We start from the raw sequence: 26,258 nt of genomic DNA, 5'->3' as shown, positions 1-26,258 counted from the left end.
GAATAACATTTTTTCATTTTAATTACATTTTGTTTTTCATCATCCACTCAGATGAGATGCTAAAATATGGGATTAAATCAGAGATTAGTGAAAGTGATTCTTGGCGGAGTCTCTGGCTGCAGGATGAGAGTGTATGTGGTTCTGATGTCTTCACCGGACGTCACTCCCAGACGGAAATTCAGAAGTACCTGGAATAGTAGATATATAGGATTAATGTGACGAGCATCAGAATATTTTCAATTTATTTTTATTCTCTGCATACTTTCTTTGAATATCATCTCAATATATAAACATGTCTTGTTTTAACAATATGTATATTCTTGTGTATATGTAGAATTAAAATCCTTATCTATTTAATATAATGCAGGGTTACTACTTATATAGTAGGTAAGTAAGTTATTTATATTTATAGAGCGCTTTTCCAGTAGTAGTCTTTAAAAAACGAAAAAAGATATTCTTGCTAAATGATTTCCTACAGGAACACAACAAACAATGTTTTGATTCTTTAGTTAAAATAATATTTATTTATCTTATAATGTTATATATTTTAAATTGGCATTTAACTCCCATAAAGTGTAGTATATTTGCCTAACATAATACAATAAGGAGGTAAATAACAATAAAGTTTATAAGTGTATTTTAAGGGCTAATTAAATAGCATACTGCAAATGCTAATCCTCAAGCTAAGCTGCTAGCCTGTTAGCAAGATAACTAAATTCTCTTTATTAAAGTCAAACTGAGTTCAAACCTCCTGAACCTGGAAAACAAAGTAAATGTTATCTACCAGTTGTTATTACTCTATTAGAAACATAACAGTTTTAGTTTATTTATTTAGCTCTTTCTAAAATGGTGCTAAGCTAAGTCATGCTAGCGTAGCATCAAACATGTAGCATGAGCCTTTTTTCTCTAGAGGTAAAACAACAAAACTATCTCAGAATGTTTTGACTTTTTTATTCTTTTGTGCTTCGAAGGAACTTAAATACACAATTTAATAATACAGACATTTAAAGTTTTTCTCATATAACCACATTAAAAATGTTTTTAAATAAAAATATGTAGTGCTGTGTAAACATGTGTATTCTTGTTTATTGTTGTTGATATATTTTTAATTTTAATATTTATTAGAATGGATTTTTTTTCTATTTGATTTTTGTTTGTTTATTTCTTGAATTACTTAAATGTTCCCAAAGAATAAATCTAAATCTTATCTTGTTTCATCTTAATAAACATGGTGGTAAAAGTAAAAGTCAACTTTTGTTTTTTAACGATTAATTATTATTCATTTATTACGGAGCGTCTGTCACTCACATGCATGAGAAAAAGCTGCATCTCGTTCTCAGCGATCCTCCTCCCGACACACTGCCGGGCGCCAAACCCGAAGGCCAGAGATCGGAACCCTGCTCCATCTGCTCCTCTTCCTCTCTCACCTTCCTCCCCGCTGCCCCCCCAGCGGCCCGGGTCAAACAGATGTGGGTCCTGGAACACAGCTGGACTCCTGCCGAGCGGGTACAGACAGGCCTGGACCATCGTCTGAGGAGGATCCCAGTATAAATCTAAAATGTTTCAAAACAACATGGGCGAGGAAGACTCACCCCGGCTGGAATCCTGTAGTTCTGGATCACCATATCTTTGACGGGGTAACGCTGCACTGTGATCCCCACCGGATACAACCTGACAAGACATGTCCACATTAACAGCTCACTCAAGCACGAACACCGCTGAACATCGATTCGTCTCCTCGGATATCTCTGTGGTGAACAGTGTTGGGTCTCTTGGTGCTTGTTCATTTTTCCAGCGTGCTATTGATCCAAGGAACGATTTGTTTATTTTTATCCTCCTCCATCATCAGCCTGGCTCGATGTGACACTCCAAGAGAGACCTCCGTCAATCTGACACAAAGACTGAAGGATCTCAGCTTTTGTTTTCTATTTATATGAGCAGACTTCAACCATTTAAAAGTAAAATTAATTATATACTTAATGTCCAAGAAAAAGCCAGTGAAAATGTAAACAAGGTCCACAACAAATAGTTGACATTTCAGGATTTATAAATAAAGCAAACGTGTTGTTTACATCAACCGTCTTGTGTCTTTAGAAGCGATGTTGCCAGGTTGATAATGTGTCTGTCCAGTTTCTGTCCAAAAACACGATAGGATTGACAATTAAAAGCATCGGCATGTCTTAATATAAACCCTATTTTACTCAGTAAATGCTGTGGTTTGGTTGGTTTCAGTTTATTTGGACATGTTTTGTGTAGATTTGGAGTTGAATCTGTCAACCCTTTCTTACTATAGACGCCCCCAGAATCCTCCTGGAATTATAAAATGTAATTTTCTTTTATAAAACGTGTTTTTATTTAGATAAACTCGGCCAAATGCAAAGAAATAGGTGATTAAAAAAAAGAAAAAAGATTTCAGTATCTAAACTTAGCGGTCCTAGTTCCCAGTACAATGCATTGAAACAGCGACACCCAGAGGATGAACCTAGAACTCCTCAATATCGTCCCACACGGGCTGGAAGTAGCGGTAAGAAAATAAGTGAAATATATATATATTTTTAAATGTGTTGAAACACATTGACATACTCTGAAACAAAATTAAATTCCTTGAAACAAATAAATAAGTCCTATAATTTTTAATTAGTTTTTAAACATTTTTTCAGGAAATTGTATTTTGTTTGGCACTTCTAAGCCACCGTATTATACCTTTATTGACTGTTAATACGGATCTGCTTCATAGCTTAGATATTATTTATTGTGTAACAATGTTTGACACAGATGTCAATGAGAATTCTTTCTCCCAGAAATGTATTTTTATCACTCGCTTCAAGAATACTCGCAGAGAAGCCACGTGACTGTGAGTCTGAAGTGTCACCTGAGAATCTCCTTCACCGTGCCCTTCAACAGTTTGGCCCCCTGCAGGGCTTTCTGAGGGTCCCCACCCGCCTGAGCCCATGACGCCTGTACTTGCTGCCTCACTCTCTCCTGCACCTCTGGGTTCCGGCCCAGTTCGAACATGGCAAACTGCAGCGGCACCGCCGTCTGGAGACAGGATGAAGGTCAGGGCGAGTGTAGCAAACACACACAAACACACACAAACACACACCGTGTCAACAGCTCCGGCCATCAGCTCCGTGATGTTTGCTTTAATGCGGTCCAAAGACAACTGTCCTTTTTCCATCAGCTGGCTCAGGACTCCAGCGTACTGGTCTGCGGCAGCACCGGTCTTGGTGGACAGTCGCTGGTACCCCTTTTGGATCCTCGCTTCCGCTGAGGGAACCGGAACCAGACGGAAGGTTTAACAACAACTTCAAGTACAAGATCTTCTGTCGAGTCCCACCATGGCTGAAGATGTGGTCCCATGCTGCGGCATGTTCGGTCCAGAGGGGGGCGCCGATCCTAAGGAGGAGGCGGTGGGGCAGGTAGAGCAGAGGCGGGGTCGTCTTCAACATCCTTTCCACGGCCCAGATGAACTTCTGAGACTCCACGGAAGGGGAGGCGGAGAATAGACCGAACCTCTCACCGTAGAGGACATGACCACCGGCTTATGATGAAGAAGATGATGATGAAGAAGATGATGATGAAGAAGATGATGATGAAGAAGATGATGACGGTGAGTAGACAGCGCAGAGAGGGTAACATCATCAAGACAGGACACAGGACAAGACTTAACAGCACAGATACAGAATTTTAAATTGTTTCTGGCGCGCCCATTGGTCGAGCACTGCAATTGCAATATTGGGGAAAATGGTCTTCAACATCATGACCGCATTGCAAGTTAATTTACAAAAGAAGAAGAAGAAGAAGTCTCTTGCTGTGTTTCTCTCCCTGGAAGCTTCAAAAAACTACTTTTGGTACCTCCGTAATGGAAATGAATGCAATTGCCGTCCCTCACCCTCTGTCATCAAGCACAAGGGCACGTGGGTTGTCCACGTCACCCAGGTCAAGTTGAGTTGTGAAAATATTGTTTAAAATAATAGCTAGACCAGGGTTTGGACATTTGTATTACCTGAGGGGCCACATTACAAACTGTGAGGTAAGTCCAGAGAGCCAATAGAATGAAGGGAAGAGAAAAAAATGCCTTAACCCGTGTGTTGTCTCTGGGTCAAGGTATGTACTTCTGGAAGCTTGTTCTCGATGTTTGAAGCAAAACAAGGGATACCTCAAACACATTTGTTTTCGGGCCACCCCGAGATAACACAAGGGTTATAATAATAAAAACTAAGGAATAAATAAATGATTTAATTCTGAAATAGTTAGTAGAAATAGAAAATTTTTAATGAACTTTAAAAACATTTTATTTAATTAAACATAAATCAGGTGGATGGATGGATGGATGGATGGATGGATGGATGGATGGATGGATGGATGGATGGATGGATGGATGGATGGATGGATGGATGGATGGATGGATGGATGGATAAACTAGAAATTATTGATTCAATTATTTGAAAAAACTATTACAAATTAATTAAAATAAACATTTAAAATGTTAAATACAACCTTTAAATCGTCTGATAAGACTGTTCGACTTCCCTCAATATTTTCAAAGTTGATCTGCTCTATTCATAACAAGCTTCTTCTCCTCAGATGCCCCCGAAACAAAATAATTATTCATGACTCCACAGCTTCCTCGTGATCCCTGATGTCATTTTAAATCGTGGCACCAACTATTCCCCCTCGACCCAAAGCCTGATGAGTGTTTATCCCGTGGTCCTTCACGAGCAGGGAACCATGACCAAAGTCATCAGTACCCCCCCCGAACCCCATCCTCCCCTCCTCTCGTCTCACGAAGCCACTCAGGAATTCACACTCGTGAGTGGCGACAATCGTGAAAGCAGCCAACCTGAAGGAGGACGGCTTTCATCGGCTCTATTTTTAAAAGCCTCCTGCTCGTCCTTGACCTGCACATTCCTTCATGTTTACTGTAACCCAAACATTAAGACACGAAGGTGACCCCAGCAGGTGCGCTTTGACCTTCCTCAGATCCACACTCTCTTAATTATGATGACGTTCCTGATGTTCTCTGACCTTCCAGGGCGAAGCGGAAAAGGTCAGGACTGGGGTCGATGGTGAGGGAGCGTCGGCTCTTCTCGCCTCGTCCTTCTCGCTCCACTCTGGCCCGCAACATTCCGCAGAAGTCTCTGGCCACCTCGTCCAGGTGAGGGAGGAAGCGCTTGACCGCCGAACTCATCATCACCTCCCTGTTGAGCAGGAGGCGGTCGGCTCGCCACTCCTCGCCGTTCCTGGACAGATTATGTTCGTGACAAATGACCCCGAGCACGCTCATGGGAATATCGGAGAAAGAAAAAAAGGGTCATTCTGACAAAGAGTCTGACGCACTCAGACGGAGGAGAGGAGCACGCGTTGCCTGGTTACAATCTCCTGCATTCAAAGAAGCGTCGTCGGCATCAGAATGAGCTCGACAGCCTTAAAAATAGATTCCTGACTGAGCTTTTTAATGGAGTGAATCGGATCGTACCTGGAATGTTAAGTGACATATGAATGGGAATTTTGATAGATGTTTATTTTAGTGCAGAGAAGATGAAATCAATAAATAAACACTGTGTCACAAGAATTAAAATACATTTTTAGATACGATTAATTAGAAATGAACTTGATTGTCAGTGCACAACCAACTGGATCCTTTTAAATGCTCATCCATGAGCACAGTTGCATTGACACAAATAAATCAAATCATTGCTGCCTCTGGAAATAATTGGACTGAATATTAATGTTTATTTTCCATTTTATTTTCAAAATCATATTCATTTTATAGGACATCTTATTGTGGCTCAGTACATAATTATACAACGCACAAATTAGCTTAAATCAAATAAATAAATGATAAAGCGCGTAAAGAAGGGATTCTTAAATCATAGCTGCGTTTTAAACTGTAACTGAATATATTTGCACAGTATAAAAAAAAAATGTGGCTCTTATTCAAAACAACTAATTCTAAATCTAATTTCTTTCTTGTATATTAAAATAATATACATTTCATTCCACTTGTTTGCCTTTACTTTCTGCATTTACAGCTAAAATATTGTAATTAATCTTACAGTGGATTGTGTTGTTATTGAGAAAAAGAGCTAAATAAATACAAATTACTTACTTACTTACTTACATTAGACTTTCTTTATTAAGTCAAACATTTTAAACACATTCTTAAACTTCTTCTACATTTTTCATTCTTATTTCTAAACTAATAAACTCAGAAATATCGAATCTATCAATATGCTATCTTCTTGCTAAAATAACAAGCTAGCAAGGAAGTGTTTCTGTAGCATTAGCTTCGAAGCTAGCTTCCTATCCGTCATATGTTTATTTTACTTCTGTGTTCTCTAAATGCTGTTTACAACTGTTTAATAATACATAAAACAAACATAAATACAAGTTATCTACTATTATCTTTGTTTTATAGACTTTTGCTGTTAGCATTCATAGCAACGTATGCTAGCTATGATATGTGTATTGTTGCTAGCTTGTTGCTGCTAGTGGGGATAGAACCGAATATAAAAACAGACAAAGAAGTGTCACTGACTTGAGAAAAACCCCTTTGCTGTGCTGGCGGATCTCCCGGTGGGTGGCCCAGGGCTGCAGGGTCATCCTCTGTGGGTGAAGACCCTCGGAGCGATACAGCTCGCTGATGTCAGCCGGCATCATGATGTTCACGCTGCTCTGGCTGCCGATGTGTTCCCTTAAAAAATACATTCACATGAAAAACTTTATTGTATCTTATTTCATTCATCTCTTTTTATTTAACGTCTATTATTTCATTTTTATATACTGTAATACCACCACAACAAGTTCCTGTATTGTGTTTCCAACACTAGCAATAGATGTTTCCTGATTTTATAAACTTGTTTCTTTTATTTTAGAAATATTGCTTGTCCTTCCTGATCCTTAGTGTAAATATGATTTAAAACTTGTGAATAAACATGTTTTTCATTCTTAAAACAAATTGTTTCCAAGTGTGTTCTTCTTCGTTTCTATTGTATTTGACTTTTATTAAGTTTATTTATCGCGCCGGCTGATTAAGGAAATCTTATCTCATCTTATCCCAGCTAGATAGAGTACGAGGCAGTGATCATTCAGACACGTACGGACAGTTTTTGACTGTGGGAGGAAACCGGAGTGCACAGAGGAAACCCAGGAAAGAATTACAAGTACACAATCAGTTTTATCTTGCCCTTTAAAGTATATACTTTATTGAATATTCTTTTGATTGTTTAAGCGCTTTGTGACCCTGGTCTGGAAAAGCGCTATACAAATAAAAATGACTTACTTACTTACAAAAAAGATTAAAGAAATTGAAAAATGGACTTTTGAAGACATTTTACCTTCAGTTTGAAAAGCGTTTATGATTTTTCTTCTGGTTTCTGGAAATGTGACCGACAACTTTGGACGATTATTGAGAAGATGAACATCCAATTTCTGTTCTTAAATTACATCAAAAGTACTAAACATACAACAGTTGAGACGGCATCAGTAGAAGTTGTGGTGACCGTCGTACCTGTAGATGGGTCCGAGGGATCTGAAGGTTCTCTCCATGTGCTTGTGCAGGAACCGAAAGCGATCCTCCTTCCAGAACTTCACCAGGTTTATCCAGCCGCTCCTCCCGGTGTGAGGGATCTCCTCGAAGCTCCTCACACCTCCATCCACGCTCGTCCTCCTCGCCTCCGGACACACCTGTGCGCTACTGTCCCGGACCAGGCTCGGACCCGTCCGTGGTCCACGAAGCAGGTTCCTGCTCGTTCCTCTCGCACACATCCTCCTCATCGTACCTCCCGGGAAAAAAAAAATATGGTTCTCCACGAACTCACTGTGAGGTTCTGGTCATCTTTGTCTTGTCGGCTTCTCTCCTTCTCCCTGAAAATCCTTGAATGCGTTCTTCCGCTCTGATGAACAGATATGAGATGATTAATGGATCGGAAGGGTCGGAGGTCAAGAGAAACACAACACGGTTTCGGACACACACCGCTGAATACACAAAAGAAAGGTCACGGAGAGAGTCGAGTCGGCAGAAGAAAAAGTTTTAATAAAATCCTATTTTCTAACGATCTCTTTAAAAAAGACGATGCAATACATTTTTTACACACTCATCATTTGTCTCGAATATTATTTACAAATATGAATCAAACGCGTTCATATACAACAAAATATACACACTGTTTGTGTCTCCCTGAGGTCCCTCACTTGTGAACAAGATCCGACTTGATCTTGCGTCAGCTAATTCAAAACAAAGTAGCTCCACAAATGAACACAACTGTGACATAAATTAAAATACTACACCCAGAAATAACATTAAAGCGCTTTGTGACCCGGGGTCTAGGAAGGCTCTTTACAAATAACCTTTACTTACTTACAATGACATCATTATAGTATAAAGCTTATTTTTAGGTTGATTTCAAGTTTACACTTGCAGTTTGTTTCCTGAGTAACATGCTAAAGCTTTACAAGCTTAGCATTAGCATCGTTCATTATTTGCTACATTCTATTAAAATGAAAATGTATTTGAAAACATTCTTTTCTTTCTCACACTTTTAAACAAATGAACTCATAAACAAATGTCCAAACAAACGGTAATGCTAACTACGCGTTCAAACAAAAAGCTAGCAAAGTGCTGTAAAGTGTATTATTAGCTTCAAAGCTAGGACGCTATTTATTAACACGTAAAAGGCATCGATTCGTTGGAACTTTTCTGTTCTGAGAATGTTGTTGGCGACTGGACAAGATGGTTGTCTCGCTATTAGCATTTGGAGCTACGTATGCTAGCTATGATATGCGTGTCGTTGCTAGCTTATAACAGTGTTGTTGCCACTTTGGTTCGACAAAATGCTCTCAAAGGTTAAAGAGTTCGATTCAAAGTCACATGACTTTACACGCGTGAGCGGCGGCCGGCGTCGGAGTCGATCCACGTCTTTTTTTGTTTCCGCTCAACGCGGCGCCGCCGAGGCCGAGGCCTTGGAAAGCCGTCAGCAGGTTGAAGCCGTCGTCCTTGGCTTTGGTTTGCGGGCGAATGATCCTCGTCAGCTCGCGGGGGAGAGAAACTTTTCCTCCGACGGACCTCAGGTGGTTGTTGTCCTTGTTGTTCTGCGGCGGGAGGACAAAATGGCGAAGCATTAGCTTAGCTTTAACGATACTAACATGGACAAATTGACAAATGATAGGAAATTAAAAAAGAAAAATGCACTTATAAGAGTAAAAAAGTGTTTTAAAGTAAAAAAATACTTAGATTTAAAATGATTTTATTATTATATTTATAATATGATTAATATAGAAGGATTATACAAGTTATCCTTCGTTTTTAAATGTCTTATATGAGCATGTTAGCATTTTAATGCTAATACTTTTTTTTTAAATAAACATTATTTTCTCTACTGATGTTATGCTAATGTTTGTTTATAAGTTCATATATATATATATGTATATATATATATAAAGCTTATTTAGCTAAATAAAACATTCATTATTTTCAATGCCTTTTTTACACTGTCACACTTTTTAACAACACTGTTTTACCTTTTTTTGTGATTTAAAATCTTAATTAATCTCAGTTATTTTATGGTTTATATTTCAGTAAAACGTGTTGACTCAAATAATACGATTTCTTCTATTTACATGAAGAAGAAGATGCAAATTTTCACTGCATTTTTGTGTTGCAAATACAGATCCGACCGCTAGATGGCAATGACTGAGGACGAGAGGATACTCGTGGACTCCAGCAGCTTTTAAAGCTAATGTTTGGACATATTTTGGTTTGAAAACAAATGAAATTAGTTACAACTAAAATTTGTAAATTCTGCAAAACCAGAGTCAAGTACTCGACAATACTACAAATATATACTTGTTACTACAGTATCACAATATATTGTATCGTTGACCCTGAATATATATGACAAGCAGGTAAAAAGTGTATTTTGTGTTTACCATGACTTGACAACTTTCAGGAAAAAGTGCACAGTAATCCTTGTGATTACGATTGATCTGAACTACACACCTCGGAGAGATTATATTTTCTCCTGAAGTGATCCCTCATGGCGGCTCTCTCGGCGTTCTTCTGAGCGTTGGTGGCTTCTCTCTGCTTCCTGTCGCCGGAGGAACAAGCATGAAACCGCTGACTCATGCATTATGATCGTCCTCTACTCGCCTCTCCTTCTCCAGGTCCACCTGGTAGGAGCGAGCGATGGCGGCGTCTCTGGCGTACGCCGCCCGAGGAGGCGGGCTCTTCCTCAACCTGTTGCACCCTCCTCCTCCTCTTCCTCGGACCCCCCGGCCGCTCCTGGACCTGCCTTTGGCGCAGAGTCTCCGGTCCTTGACCCCGCTCACACAGCTGGTCAGCCTCCGGACGGGCGTCCTCAGGGACCTCTTCAGTCGCACCACGGACTCCATGACGACCTTCTTCACTTGTTGGGGATCACTGGTCAGTCCGGCACCGTCGGAGCGGGACCTGCGAGGGATGAAGGTCGGATGAGACTCAAGACACTCATGTGTCAATCATGTTTATGATGATCGTCTGGACACGTGGAGGATCGTTTCGACTAACTTGCTGACTCATCAAGTTCTTTGTCAATGAACTGAGTCAGTGTAAGAAAGAACAGGAAAATGTCATTTAAATAAAAACTTAAATACTAAAATGTTTCAAAAGCTAACTCAAGGTTTTATAGGATTTAAAACATTTTATATTACAATTTGATGTCCTTGTAGCAGTTCATCACTACAAATACTGAACGGTTGAAATGTTAAAGTTTTGACCTTTTTTCTTTTTTACTGAATTGTCGTTGTTTATTTTCATCTATTTTTCTTTTTGTGAATCCAACTTTTATCCAACCAAGGTTACATTTTTCTATTGAATTTAAAAGGCTACAAAATAAATAATATTACACTAAGAACTTTTCTTTTTCTTTTATTGGAATTAGAATATTAAAATCTATGTGTAAAAAACAAATTGTTCACTTTTTAAGGTTTAATTAATAACAATAATAAAATATGTATTTATTTGTTGCTTTTTAAATTCAATATAAACCTGTTGGTATAATAACTGCCAGCTGAAAGAACTGAATGAGTTTTTATCTTTAAGCAAAGTTGGAAAATAATCGTCTTATGAAAATAATGATATAACACAATTATATATAATATTATATAATACACTTGTTTCAACATTTGACTGAGGTTCTAAAGGAACTCTTGTGTGGTTTTTCCAAGTTAAAAATAATTTTTAAACTTGTTAAACGTCCATGTAACACCATGTAAAAAAGTTGTTAATAGGACATTGTTTAAGTGTTGCTAGCTAACATCAGTGAAGCGATAGAACCAGCTATTGATGGTGATTTTAAGGGTAAAGTTTCAGTCCTTGAATTATTAAGTCGGTTTACCGATTAGATTGTTTTGTTTTTATAAAGTCACATGAAATGATCTCCTTGGGGGAGGTTTGTGCTGTCAAAGTGTCTCTTAACTTTGGTTTATCAATCAATATAATTACATATCCCATATATTTACTGCATGAATTTTAAAAAGAGACGTAAAAATAAAAAATAAAAGTTTTAAATAAAAGTATTTAGTACATGCAAGGGTCAACCTCGATAAAATCAACAGACTTTGTAAATCAAAAGTGTAATTTTTTGACTCGACCCGTCATCTGGTTACAAATATATATGAGAAGAATCACTAGTTAAGTCTGGTTCTATTAAGTTTTCTGCTCCAATCTCAGTTGACTTTTCGACAACTCATTGATATTTCTCTTCGGTTCAGTTCGAGTGTTATTTTTAGGCCTTCGGACAACATGAGTCAGTGGATTATTCTCACCCATGCAGGTGGTCACGGTCGGCCGCAGACTCTCAGCACAAACCCTCCTGAAGCTCCAGATGGCCTCCAGCGCCGCCAGACCGTCTCTCCTCCGGCAGAAAACCCTCGGTTCCTCCGCAGGAAGTCGTCGTTTCGTCGTCCCGAAGCTTCCTCCGAGGCTCGTGTCTTCGTCTGCGGCGTCTCTGCTCGGCTGCTGCGACGCTCGGATTATCACTTAACCGTCTTAATGAGGGGAATCTTGTTAGTCCAGAACCTGCTGTGGATGACTCACGTGTTTCTGAAGTCTGTGAGACGCTCGCCGGCTTATAGTCTTCATCCTTTGTTCTCCTGCAGAGCTGCATTATCTCTCCAGGCAGGTGACCCTGCAGATACGCTGGACTTCCTCCGTCAGATTGTTGGACACGTTATCATAGGAACCATTGGGAGGTCACGACGGGACAGGAAATGAAAACGGCGGAGCAGAGACGTGTGAAATGAATGAGATTATTTATGGATAGCAACGTTATCTCCTGAAAGACCGACCCTATGGAAGTCGATCAGTTTTATCAGAATATTAAATGGTTAAGTTTAACATTTAAAAAGTTAAAACTTTGTTGGTTTTTTTCATTGAAAATGTTGTCGTTAATTTAAAATGAAGATTAGTTTTTTAATAATTTAATTTTATAATTGTATAAAATAATTGTAAAAAAAATAACTTTTTTTTCACAAATTTATTATAATATTCTAATTCTTAACATTAAAACAAATCTAAAAAATCAATATAACTTTTTTTTTATTCTTAAATTCAATATAAAAACGTTGGTATAATAATGATTTGTTCAAACTATAATCAAGTTGCTCCTACTCTTTTGAAAAGTAATAATTTAATTTAAATCTAAATAAAAAAAAAAGTGTCAGCATTTAAAATGTTAAATTCAACCATTCAATATTCTGAAGACACTGATACACGTTCATCCTACTTATCACCGAGTGAGATTCTTGAAACAAGGAAATCTAAAGGTCAAAGTTCAGATTACAAAGAAAATATATTAAGAGACGTCGGGGACCCTGAATATTATGAAGGTTTCACGTTGGAATTCAAAAAACCTTGGCAATGTAAAAACACGATAAGCTCCTCTTTTGTGTCATTTTTGAAAAAACAAGTTTCAAATTTTCGTTTTTAGCTTTGGGTTTTTGCTAAGCTTTCCCATAATGCTTTGCTAATGCTACCTGATACCTTCTCAAGGTACATTTGTCATGATTTGTAGACATAATTATGATTGTATGATTATTATAACTATTCTCTTTTGCGAGGCTATGACTAGCCTCTTCAGAAATCAATCGTTTCAAAGCAAGAAAAGTTTTTTTTTTTTTTTTTATTTTATTTTTTAAATTGTACTTTTTGTGTCAGTCCTCTGAAGCAAGAGGCTTTAATTTTTCTTTGGTCCAAGGTTAACATTTCTGCCTTTTATTTATTTGACCTTCTGGATAATTTAGCTCTTGTTAAAGCCGCAAATATGCAGGATCGAAAACATTGTTTCTGGCTCCCCCCATTGTCAGAGTAGTGTAACTGCAATGCCGTTCATCTCCGTTGTCCCTTTCTAACACACACTAAACACTAAATGAATTTCATAAGAATCCATCTTTACCTCAGATCAAACTCTTCCCTCACTCTAGAACAAGACCTGGTAAAGGTAACCACAGACCTTTAAGTAAAACCTACTTATCTTTGTTTTCCTAGTCAAGGCAGCTAATTCAACCCCTTAAATAATATTAATCACAAACACCTTAAAAAAAACAACCGATTATTAACATCATCTGATGTTGAAAATGGTTAGAGTTAGTGCAAAATACAACTTCATCACATCACTTTGAACATTATCTACCCCACGTTTAAACTTTATAGCTATATTTAGTTGCGTCTTCTTAATGACAAACAAATGATTCCTTCGTCTAATGAACTGTATTTAACAGACAAAATAATACTTAAAATAAACTATTGTGCATCACTTGTGTTCCTTTGAAGTGTTTGTTTTCTGGCGACTTGAAGAGAACAAACACTGGAGAAGTTCTGTCAATATTGGAAAAACATTTATCTACTGATTTGTATTCTTACGTCGTTCTTGCAGAGCTGAGCCGTGAAGTGTGTGTGTGCGTCAACAAGACTATTTTGGGAGTGTGAAGTATTAGTCGACTAATATATTTTATTTTAAATTGTTGCCACATTTGGCGATGAGTCAGAGTCAAACTTTAAATCCGCGTGAGGAGGTTTCTACGCAGGATCAGAATTATAAAACAGGTTAGTCGAATAAATGGATTTTTCTTTCTGGATAAATTGGTATTTATAAAAAAAAAAAAAATGTATTATCATTGAAATTTAATTTAACAATTTAACAATTAAACAATTATTTTACTTTTGAATTATTACAATTTCCATACTTTTTTTTTTAACACATTTTCTTTCTTTAACTTTAAAAATTAAATATTTTTTCAAAAACATCTATAATGCACCAACATATATTATAGATTTGTTTATAACCAATTCATTTTAGATTAAACAAAACAACAATTGTCCTCTATATTATTATATTTTGATCATTGTATAAAATCAAATACAAAATATGATTTAATCACAGTGTAAATAAATCACAAAACATTTTTCTCTCTCTATTTGATGAAAATGATGATAGTTTGTTTAAAAATGCATCTTCCTGCTGCTGATGTTGTTGCAGCTCGAGCTCAAAGAGCCTCTTAAGAGCTTCCGTGTGGATCAGTGTCAACACGTGACACGTGACACGCGACGCTCGCCGACGCCTCGGCGCTTAAACGCTTCCCTCGCCACGAGAGCAGGAACACCTGTAATGAGCTGCTGCTGCTGACTCACTAAGACGGGGGTCGTGACCTGGAGAGGATTTTTTTGGACGATAAACGCCGGCATGAGAGAATCTATTTGACGAGGACATGTGACGCACACGTGTCACTTATATCACGCACACGCACACACACACACAGGTGGGTTTAGGAACGACAGCACCAGTAAAACAATTAATTAAATGAATAAAAAAAATATTACTCCTTAATATTTTGGTGTTTTTCTTGCAAATATTTATAGGATTTTTAGTAAATTTTGTGTTGTAATTACCATTCCTAAATAATTCAATTGATGACTGAGGACGAGAGGATACAGTGACTCCAGCATCTTTTAAAGCTGATGTTTGGTCATATTTTGGTTTCAAAACAAATGAAAGCAGTTACGACTTCGTCAAGAGTCATGTGATTAATATAGAAGGATTATAAAAGTTATCCTTCGTTTTTAAATATCTTATATGAGCATGTTAGCATTTTAATGCTAATACTTTTTTTTCTCTACTGATCTTATGTTAATGTTTTTTTTATAAGTTTATATATACACATTTAAAGATTATTTAGCAAAATAAATTACTTTTTCATCCCTTTTTTACACAATTTTATTTTGTTCAATATTCAACAACACTGTTTTAACTTTTTTTGGCTTTAAAATCTTTATTATCCGAGTTATTTTATGGTTTATATTTCAGTATGTATATATTTTAAACGTGTGTTACATAAAATAGTATGATTTTTTTCTATTTACAAGAAGAAGAAGATGCAAATATTCACTGTCTTTTTGTGTTGCAAATAAACATCCGGCCGCTATACTGAGGACAAGAGGATACTCGTGGACTCCAGCAGCTTTTAAAGCTATTTTGGTTTGAAAACAAATGAAAGTAGTTACGACTTCATCAAGAGTCATGTGGTCTGTAAATACTGCAACACCAGAGTCAAGTACTCAACAATACTACAAATATATCCTTGTACTACAGTATTACAATATATGGTATAGTTGCCCCTGTATGTGTAGGGAATCATTTTGCCAATACACACCCCTAGTCGTTGTCAAGATGTCTACTTTAGACGTGTGATATTTAAAAAAGGGTCAACGAAAAAATTAAAAATACTCACTAGTTGAAAATATTAAGTACCAGAAGAAAAAAGTCCAGTCTGGCATCAACTAGAGACTCAGATAAGATCTACAGGAACCAGATCGTAAACATTTGGAAAATACGTTCATACATATTAAGATTTTTCACCTTTAATTAACTGATCCTTGAGCGACTTCTCTACACGTTAGTATCTCTGGATCTTGATGAATATAAGAATAAAATGACAAACAAGTTTTTTTTTTTTACAAAACTTTATTCTTTAAAAAGAAAAACTCTAAAAAACTACAATTTCATGAATATTATTTTGAAGTGCTATATTTTCTGCCGGTGACAGATAATGATCCCAACTTGGTTTATTTTTCATACTATTTTCATTTTAAAAATGGCTTCAATTCTTCCTATGGAAGTATATCAGTACCATCAGAATATTGAATGGTTGAATTTAACATTTCAAATGTTAAAATTTTACTTTTTTATTGACATTTTCTTTTTTTTTAAATAATTAAATTCAAGTTTATTAAAGAATTGTGTTCAGCTATTTGAATATTGAAGGTTAAATCGCATTTTTCCATAAACATACCGTTAATTATAATTTAAAAACTTTTGAACATTTTGAAATAAATCAACTTTTCTAACATTTGATGTTCTAATTTATATATTTTTCATTTTGCCATTTGTTGCCTTTGAAATTCAATAAAAACATTTTCACAATTACGCCAACAATTTACCTTTAATTTAAAAAGTCTACGAAATAAAATATAACATTTAGATTATTAAAATTATTATTTTAACTATATAATATTAAACTCTATGTTTTAAAAAATAATTTATATTTGCATTTTGTAGCAATGTTTTTATATTGAATTACAAAAAAATAAATGTACAATATGTAGACAATTTATAATTATTATTATTTATTGGAATAACTATTTTAAAATCCTGTTAAAAAAAAAATTAAGAACATTTTCAGTTAATTATAAAATATAAACAAATTCAACCCTTCAATATAGAAATTATAAATGAATTAAATCATTTAAATAAATAAAAAATGCAATGCATAAAAACAGCAATTATAAAAAAGTAAAATGTAACCATTGGATATTCTGATAGATATACTTCCATATTCTGCCTCTGATCCAACATTTTGACTTTCCACTAACTTTAGACCCCCCGCCTCTCGCTGCAGCTCAACCAACTTTTTAAACGCACCTTCAGAGGCAGAAGGAAGTCCATTTATAAACCAACAACCACCTGGACTAGCAGCAAGTGTCATCAGATCACGTTCTAAGATGAGGCCCCGCCTCACGAACGTGTTTAAAGTGTAACAACCCGGTGGACCATCATCTGCCCTGGAGGCAGTGGTTCCTCCAGTTCTGACCCTTGCCGGGCTGATAGAGGAAGAAGGGATGACGGAGAGCGGAGTGAGGAGTGATGCGCTTGCACGCCTCGTACTCCAGCATCTTCTCTAAGAGGTCAAAGAACAGGTGATGCTCCGTCCCCTGAGACAACAAGTGCTTCTGAAAACACACCAGCAGAGACTCTCAGGGGCCCCTGATGTAAAGCAAGTTGTATAAAACTCACCCTCAGGGGGCGACACTTGTTCTTCACGTATCGTCCAGACTTGGAGCTCTCGTTCCAGTTGAGGCGTCCGTGATGGAAGAACAACTGTTTCCTTGAGCGACCATAGAAAGAGTGATGCGTTGATTGTGTTACATTGTGTGTCGATGTGTGTTTCACCTGCTTCTCTGAATCATTCTGAGAGGAAGTGGCCCCAGGATTCTCTCCATCATCGCCAGATGCTCCCGGTTGTCATGAGTCTGGAGGAAAAGGTTAGTTTTTTTTAATGGAAGATCTTTCACAAAATTCCTTAAAACTAGATTATGATCAATTTATTTTCTTGCTCACAACATTTTTAAGAACATCTACCCCACCTTTAAGGGATCAAAAATTTTTACATATTGCATTTATTTTTACAATTAAAAACTGAAAATAAAAAAACAATTGTGTGTTTTCAGGGAAATATTTACATCAGTAGTCATTTAACCAAATTAATACCTATCCCCGCGGTGGTAAAATTTTTCAGGGGCCACATTTTAAAAAACAGTTGCTAGGGGCCGTCCAGCAAAAATAAAGGAGTGAAAAGCCGAAATATAATTGAAAAACTAAAACAAATAAAAGTATAAAATAAATAAATAAAACTATTACCGTGTTGTATTTTATCCAACTTTTAATAATAGAAAATAATATTATATTTTTAAATATTCACACTTAATCTATGCTGAAAAATAGGTTCGATTAACCAATCAAAGCCTAGATTTCACAGTAACTAGTGAAAAGTCAAATTTGATTTTTTTTTTAATCAAATATTAAATTAAAAAAATGCTTTAAAACATGTTTTTTTTTAAATATTCAAACTTGATCTTTGTGATGGCCAATTCATTACCAAAGAGAAAAAAGGGGCAAAAACTATGAACAAAAACCTTGTGGAACTAGTAAAGAATAATAAAAAAATACAAAATTAAATTGTAGTGGGGGCCAAATAATTACAGTTAAAGGGCCGCATGTGGCCCCTGAGCCACTTTCCACAGGACTAATCTACATTGAGAAAACCACTGGTCTGACCCTCTTGGTGACGATCACAGTGAGGTTCATGGTGTCACTGACCGGGAAGAGCGTGAATCCCTGGTAGAACTCGAACAACATGCAGCCGATGCTCCACACGTCGCAGGCGTGACTCCAGCCCACATCTGAGACGGAAAAACATCACCATTTGAACCAGCGATCCACGCCGACAGCATCTCGACGAACTCACCCAGGATGACCTCCGGGGCCCGGTAGTGGCGGGTGGAGACCACGGCCGAGTGATGTTCGAGGTCAAAGGTCGCGCTGCCGAAGTCAACCAGGCGGACGGTCGTGTCGCTGACCCTCCTCTCGCTGCACTTCTACGAGACGACACGTCTTAATTTAACCCGACAGGATCGTTTGCTGTAAAATCCAGTTTAGACGCCGGACGCAGTGATGGCGATTGTCTATTTAAAGCAGGTCACCGGAGGAGACGACTATCACTTGTCTTAGATCAACTGTGAGCTGGACAGCTGCTCATCGTCAGAGTTTAGACGTCAAGACACACTTGAAGGTTCCGTCGGAATAACTGTTGAATTTAACGTTAAATCATTTCTATATAAAAAATTGAATTTGTTTGAATTCATAAACATTTGCCAAATTATTTTGGAACACACATTGTTTGATAATTGAATGGAAATAATTTTAAAACAAATATTATTTTAATTACAATTATTTGGATTATTTTTTTAATGAATAACTTTTTAATTAAAAATAAAAATTGTTAGTATAATATTGCCACTATCGAACTCAGATTTTGCCAATATCGAAACCTTTTTGGATGTATTTATCTATCTATAGATAGATAGATAAATACATTAAAATATATATATATATATATATATATATATAGATAAATACATCCAAATATATATATATATATATATATATATATATATATAGAGATAAATACATCCATCTGAGCAAAATCTGAGTTCGATCGTGGCAATATTATACTAACAATTTTTATTTTTAATTAAAAAGCTATTAATTAAAAAATTAAATATATATATTTATATTTATATATTTTTGTTAAATATATAAACCTTGTTTTTATTTCATTTCAGCTCATGTTTTTTACTTAGAAAAATAGTTAAAAAAAAAAAAAAAAAGTAAAAATTACACACATATCATATACTTTAATGACAACATTTAACATTTAAGAATAACTATTGTTTTATTTAATTTAATATAAAAATGTTTGTATAGTTTTGCCAATTTTGGAATTCTGTTCAAAGAATTCATCTTGAAATAAATAAATAAAATAAATATATATTCATTTATTTCAGGTCGGTTTGTGAACATAAATAAATTGTAAAACAAATTCAAGCTTTCAATATAGAAATAATTAAACTCCATTTTTTAAATAAATAATTCAAGGTTAAAAAAAAATTAAATGAAAGAAAATAATAACAAATTCAAAATATTACAATATAAATGTAACCATTTGATATTGTGATGATACTGCTATAATTCCATAAAAATCAAATAGATAATCATAAATAACTAACAGTATTAATAAGTCAAGCAACAATTAAGGTATTTTCTAGCGTCATGCTAATTAAACGCTAAAGCAAAAGCCATGAGTTTATGACGAGCAGCACGACAGACTCAAGCAGGACCTTCTCAGTGTTGAACACCAGGGAATATTCACAGTTGACAAAGAGAATGTTCTCCGGCTTCAGGTCTGTGTGAGTCAGCTGGTTGTCATGGAGAACTGAAAGGAAGACGAGAGGTAATGCAGGTTCACCACAAGTGACGCTTGTTCAAAAATAGCTTTTTTCCAGGCGCAGAAGTTTATAATCTGGTCTGGTAGAACTCAAGCAGTGAGACCTGGAGCACTCGCTCACATGTGAGGCTGCAAACATGCTCAAAAAACAAGATTTAAAAAAAATTGAAGACTGATATAAAGACGTGTTTTTATGGTGTTTTTTATAATGTAAGTACACATTTGAATATATATATATATATATATATATATATATATATATATATATGATTGCACATTATTATACATTTAAGGTTTCAATTACATATAGTATTGTTAGATTAAAATTACTATATACTGTATGTATACGCCATACTTAAATTAATGCTAAAAGATAACCAAAATATAAAGTATAAATGACTCGCTTCATCTAAGAGTGGGAACGTTTGACTACACATTCACAATCAACATTCCACTCAGACTGATTCTCACTGTTTCGAGGCAAGCTTGGATCAGAATTAGAGATACGACACCGGTTATTTAAATCATCTGTTTATCTGCAAATCACACCTTAAATTGTAGATCAAAGAACGAAGCAAGAAGGGGGAGCGAAAGACGGAAGAGAAAGTGACCCCCGCCCGAAAACATTTGAATAATTAGATTACAGGAAGACAAATTAGGATGTCTCTCAATGGGGGTCGGTGACACAGGAAACTTTAAAGAACAATTTGGCCGGAAAGGACGACCCCCTGGGCGGGAAATTTGCCTTAAATATAGCGATGTTTCTACAGATCAGGACCAGTCCATTGATCTGTACAGTCGCCGGGAGAAAGTGCGTCCGGTCGATCGTAATTGAAAGATTGTATTTTCTTTTACTTTAAGGGGCGAATAAACGACCCGTTACACACTATGGATTGTTCATCTTTCTCCACGACGCGAAGTATAAGAACCGGGACGGAAGTGACGTCGTGTTTGAGCGACGGAAGCGACTCCATGTTTTGATCCCAATAGTATATAGATACACATTAGAGATACTTTTACAAGTATAAGCATTTGCAGATGTATTTACGCATTTGCAAATCAAGTAATGCATTTGTGGAGGATATACTCATTTGAAAATCGTATAACATAGTGACAGATGTCTGAGGTCAGAGATGCAGATCTGTTTACATCCCCAAAGACCAAATTTTAGATATAGTCACACATTTACAAATCCAAGTTACGCATTTTCAAAAATGTTATGGATTCATAGAACTGAGTGACAGATATTATTTTTTTCATTTACAAATTGATTTACACGTTTGCAGATCGGGAATAACTTTTAAGGATTGATTACAGATGTTATTATAAATATAGAAATTTTCAGATCTGTTTACGCATTTGCAAATCAAGTAAGATATTTTAAAACCTAGTGGAAGATGTACTTGTTTGCAAATCAAGTAAGATATCTTAAAACCGAGAGGAAGATATACGTATTTGTAAATCAAGTAAGATATTTTAAAACAGAGTGGAAGATATACTTATTTGCAAATCAAGTAAGATATTTTAAAACCTAGTGGAAGATGTACTTGTTTGCAAATCAAGTAAGATATCTTAAAACCGAGAGGAAGATATACGTATTTGTAAATCAAGTAAGATATTTTAAAACAGAGTGGAAGATATACTTATTTGCAAATCAAGTAAGATATTTTAAAACAGAGTGGAAGATATACTGTACGTATTTGCAAATCAAGTAAGATATTTTAAAACAGAGTGGAAGATATACTTGTTTGCAAATCAAGTAAGATATTTTAAAACAGAGTGGAAGGTATACTTATTTGCAAATCAAGTAAGATATTTTAAAACAGAGTGGAAGATATACTTATTTGCAAATCAAGTAAGATATTTTAAAACTGAGTGGAAGATATACTTGTTTGCAAATCAGGTAAGATATTTTAAAACCGAGAGGAAGATATACGTATTTGCAAATCAAGTAAGATATTTTAAAACCGAGAGGAAGATATACGTATTTGCAAATCAAGTAAGATATTTTAAAACTGAGTGGAAGATATACTGTTTGCAAATCAAGTAAGATATTTTAAAACTGAGTGGAAGATATACTTGTTTGCAAATCAAGTAAGATATTTTAAAACCGAGAGGAAGATATACGTATTTGCAAATCAAGTAAGATATTTTAAAACTGAGTGGAAGATATACTTGTTTGCAAATCAAGTAAGATATTTTAAAACCGAGAGGAAGATATACGTATTTGCAAATCAAGTAAGATATTTTAAAACTGAGTGGAAGATATACTTGTTTGCAAATCAAGTAAGATATTTTAAAACCGAGAGGAAGATATACGTATTTGCAAATCAAGTAAGATATTTAAAAACTGAGTGGAAGATATACTTATTTGCAAATCAAGTAAGATATTTTAAAACTGAGTGGAAGATATATGTATTTGCAAATCAAGTAAGATATTTTAAAACTGAGTGGAAGATTTACTTATTTGCAAATCAAGTAAGATATTTTAAAACTGAGTGGAAGATATATGTATTTGCAAATCAAGTAAGATATTTTAAAACTGAGTGGAAGATATACTTGTTTGCAAATCAAGTAAGAAATTTAAAAACTGAGTGCAGGATATACTTTTTGTGAATCAAGTAACACATTTGAAAACCAAGTGCAGAATATGCTTATTTGCGAATAAATTAACACATTTGAAAACCAAGTGGAAGATTTACTTATTTACGAATCAAGTAACATAGTTATTTACATTTTTATACTTGATACATTTGTGTAATAATACAATTACAAAGGATAACAGGGTTTGATACTCACAGCTGACCGCCGTGCAGATCTGCTGGGCCATGTGTCGGATCTGGCTGATTGGATAAGGCAGGAAGTTGTTTCCCTTCATGAAGTCGAAGGTGCTGAGGGACAGGAGCTCGAAGCAGATGCAGACGTGACCCAGGTAGTTGAACCAGTCCAGCATCTGCACACAGTGGCTGAAGACGAGGTGAGTCAGAAGAAACCTCTCCACGTTCATCACGGTCTAGGATCACCTACTTTTTATTTTCTGGATCTCTGGCTCCGATCACGGACAACACGTTTATCTCCAGTTTGGCTGCTTCTCTGTATTTCTCGATGTTCTTGATGATCTTCAGAGCGATCGGATTTCCTTTTCTATGTTTTTCCCATAAATTGAAAAATAGGTATTTTTGATCAGAAACTCCCTCAGATTCTCCCTCACCTGTCGTGATCCAAACACTGAACCACCTTCCCGAAGGTTCCTTCACCAAGAGTGTCCATGATCTCATCTGAAGACATGGAGCAACAGTGAGTTGAAGTTCAGAACAGACCATAGATACTCACATCTGTCTTCCAGGACGTCTCCACTGGTATAGACCAGGTGACCACTGTCAGGCTCCTTGTCAGCTGCTGCTTTATCACTGCGCCGCTGGATCCAGGGAAATAGAATATGGAAAGAAAACTCACTCATGTAGACAAGTTTAACGTTTTTAAAAACCTTTATAATAAAGATGATATTTTGCTACTTGTTAATGGAATAATTAATGTTACAAACTAGAAAAGTTAGCCATCATGAAAAATAACAGAAATTATGTAGTAAACATGTCATTTGAATTCAATCGGGTTTTTAAAAACAAATGCATAATAGCTCAATTATAAAGAGTAAATTATGAGTACATTTTTTTTAAGTCTGATATTTTATCTTAAATGCCTTTAATGCCTTAAAGTGAACATGTATTTTGAAAGGGTATTTTTTGTATTAAATTGATTTTTGATCCAAATTCACAATATCTGACTTAGCCGCTAACTATGTACAACAATTGCTGGTGAGAAACAACGTGTTTAAAACCAATTCAAAGTAAAATAAAATCCTCTGAGTCGTTAGCTTTTATCTTAAATAAGGTAGAACATGTATTTTTAAAGTGTAATTTTCATTAAAAATTACTTAATGATTACAAACAAAATGTACAATAGCTCAATTAGCTGCTAACGCTAAGCTACCACGATGGCATCCTTCATTGTGGGTAAGAAACTATTTGTTTAAAACAAATTCAAATCATCTTCGCTTTTATCGTAAATGTAGTAAACATGTATTTTGAAAGAGAAATTATTTTATTAAATCCTTTTTTTTAAAACAAACGCACAATAGCTCAATTAGCCACCAAAGCTAACTAGCTGCAACAACGGCATTGTAAATAACTGGTAAGAAACAAAGACTTTTAACACATCTGAGCTTTTATCTCAAAATCTCTAACACATTCGTTTTCAAAGAGAAATTCCTTATAAATTGTTTAAAAAAAACTTAAAAAAATATATATATATAGTTTAAACTAACTTAATTAGCCACCAATGCTAGCTAGCTACCACAATTGCACCATTAAATGCTGGTAAGAAACTACTTTAGAACAAATTTAAATTATCTGAGCTTTTGTCTTTTATCCCAAAAGTAGTAAACATGCATTTTGAAAGAGTAATTCTTCCTTTATATCGCTTGTTTAAACAAATGCACACTAGCTCAAATAGATGCTAATGCTAACTAGCTACCACAAATGCATTCTTAATCACCAGTAAGAAACCACAAGTTTAAAACAAATTAAAATCAGCTGAGCTTTTATCTCAAATGTCTCACACATATATATATATTTTTTAAAGATCCTTTATAAATAGTTTTTAAAAAGTGGGTAATAAAAACGTAGCTTAAACTATCTTAATTAGCCAACAACGCTAACTAGCTACCACAATTGCACCCTTAGATGCTGGTATGAAACTAAAGTTTAGAACAAAGTAAAATGATCTGAGCTTTTATCGGTTATCCAAAATGTAGTAAAAATGCATTTTGAAAGAGTAATTCTTCCTTAATATCGCTTGTTGAAACAAATGCACACTAGCTCAAGCTAGTAGCTGCTGATGCTAACAAGCTACCACAAATGCATTCTTAATCACCAGTAAGAAACCACAAGTTTAAAAGAAATTCAAATCATCTGAGCTTTTATCTCAAATGTCTCACCCATATATTTTGTTTTTAAAGAAATTCCTATAAATAAATAAATAGTTTTAAAAAAGAGGGGGAAAAACGTAGCTTAATTAGCCACCAATGCTCACTAGCTACCACAATTGCACCAATCGAATGCTAGTATGAAACTAAACAAATTCAAATTATCAGAGCTTTTATCTTTTAGTTTTTTTTCCTCAAATAAATGCATAATATCTCAATTACCCGCTAATGCTAACTTGCTACTTCTTAATCACCAGTGATAAACAACAAGTTAATTCAACTCATATTCAACTTAAATCATGCTGGTTTATTTAAAAATAATATTTATTCCACAATTTGCTTGTTAAAAACTAACCTAAACATATTTGATGTTGTTTGTAAGCTGTTATGTTATTTTATATGGCCCTCACATAAATGACAACAACATTCTTAGACATATTTTTAGAATCATGTGTATTTAAAATGCTTTAAACCGCAAATAAAGTCGCAGGAATCCAGAATAATTCAACATAAACTGGCGACCAGAGCACGTGAAGCGACAAGTTCACACCTCGCCGCTCTACACTCAAAATAAAGCTTTTAAAATTTTTACGTCCCAACTTCTCGGGGCCAGAACTAAACGGATCCTGCGGAACGTGACTTTAACGCACAAAAGGTCGAGCGGAGCTTGTTAGTTAGGAAGGTTAATCGGAAATGTCAAACTCTTTCGGAGGCTCTATTTCCATCCGCATTCTCAGAGCGTCATTAATACGAGGAGACGCTGCTGCACAGAGTTTGAAACAAAGATCGGAGAGAAGAACGAAGGTGTTCGAGTGACTCACAGGTAGACAGAAGCAAACGCACCCCAGGAAACTTTTGCAGAGAGAATAGAGCTGCGACTTTCCCATCATGCAGCGGGGCAGAGGTCGAAAGGAAAAGACGCGGCGGAGGAAAACATTCGAACGTCGCCGCGGATCAGACGAGAAGAATGAAGGCTTTAAAAAAGAGCGACTTCGACTCGGAGACGAGACGCTAATAATAAACAGCCCCGAAGGAAGTCTTGAGAGCAGGATCGAGATGTGAGGAGGGGGAGCGAAGGAGGAGAGGGATCCGGTGTCAGTCGACTCGCTCGCTCTCCTCCTCGCACCTCCTTAACCCGGACCATCCGTTTCTGACACACCTGTCTCAAGGCCACGTT

The 26,258-nt window shown here is 35.8% G+C and overlaps 4 protein-coding genes across 4 annotated transcripts in view; 1 reads left to right on the top strand and 3 right to left on the bottom strand.

Moving 5' to 3' along the window:
* The window catches only part of itga10 (integrin, alpha 10), a 370,978-nt gene that overhangs the window by 52,828 nt on the left and 291,892 nt on the right, over positions 1 to 26,258 (top strand). The window lies entirely within an intron of this gene.
* On the bottom strand, positions 4 to 8,278 carry cyp11c1 (cytochrome P450, family 11, subfamily C, polypeptide 1). The gene is made up of 10 exons (XM_087812493.1): positions 8,170 to 8,278; positions 7,514 to 7,898; positions 6,542 to 6,697; positions 5,029 to 5,243; positions 3,338 to 3,541; positions 3,104 to 3,267; positions 2,873 to 3,039; positions 1,593 to 1,671; positions 1,309 to 1,530; positions 4 to 188 (listed from the first exon to the last, which is right to left on the bottom strand). The coding sequence occupies exons 2-10, from the start codon at positions 7,777 to 7,779 to the stop codon at positions 78 to 80; spliced, it is 1,584 nt and encodes a 527-aa protein (XP_087668619.1). The 5' UTR covers positions 7,780 to 7,898; positions 8,170 to 8,278; the 3' UTR covers positions 4 to 77.
* LOC148062583 (complexin-4-like) lies at positions 8,869 to 10,392 on the bottom strand. Its single transcript, XM_087812494.1, has 3 exons — positions 10,147 to 10,392; positions 10,001 to 10,084; positions 8,869 to 9,093 (listed from the first exon to the last, which is right to left on the bottom strand). The coding sequence occupies exons 1-3, from the start codon at positions 10,390 to 10,392 to the stop codon at positions 8,869 to 8,871; spliced, it is 555 nt and encodes a 184-aa protein (XP_087668620.1).
* Positions 17,087 to 25,968, bottom strand: clk2b (CDC-like kinase 2b). Its single transcript, XM_087779117.1, has 11 exons — positions 25,903 to 25,968; positions 23,431 to 23,515; positions 23,309 to 23,375; positions 23,125 to 23,241; positions 22,897 to 23,063; positions 19,991 to 20,085; positions 18,559 to 18,688; positions 18,411 to 18,493; positions 17,484 to 17,563; positions 17,328 to 17,418; positions 17,087 to 17,263 (listed from the first exon to the last, which is right to left on the bottom strand). Exons 1-11 carry the CDS (start codon positions 25,966 to 25,968, stop codon positions 17,087 to 17,089), a joined length of 1,158 nt encoding a protein of 385 aa, XP_087635243.1.

This window comes from Callionymus lyra, chromosome 17, assembly GCF_982586985.1.
Source record: "Callionymus lyra chromosome 17, fCalLyr1.hap1.1, whole genome shotgun sequence".
NCBI classification, from domain to species: Eukaryota; Metazoa; Chordata; class Actinopteri; order Syngnathiformes; family Callionymidae; genus Callionymus; species Callionymus lyra.
This window is presented reverse-complemented; position numbering and strand designations above follow the sequence as displayed.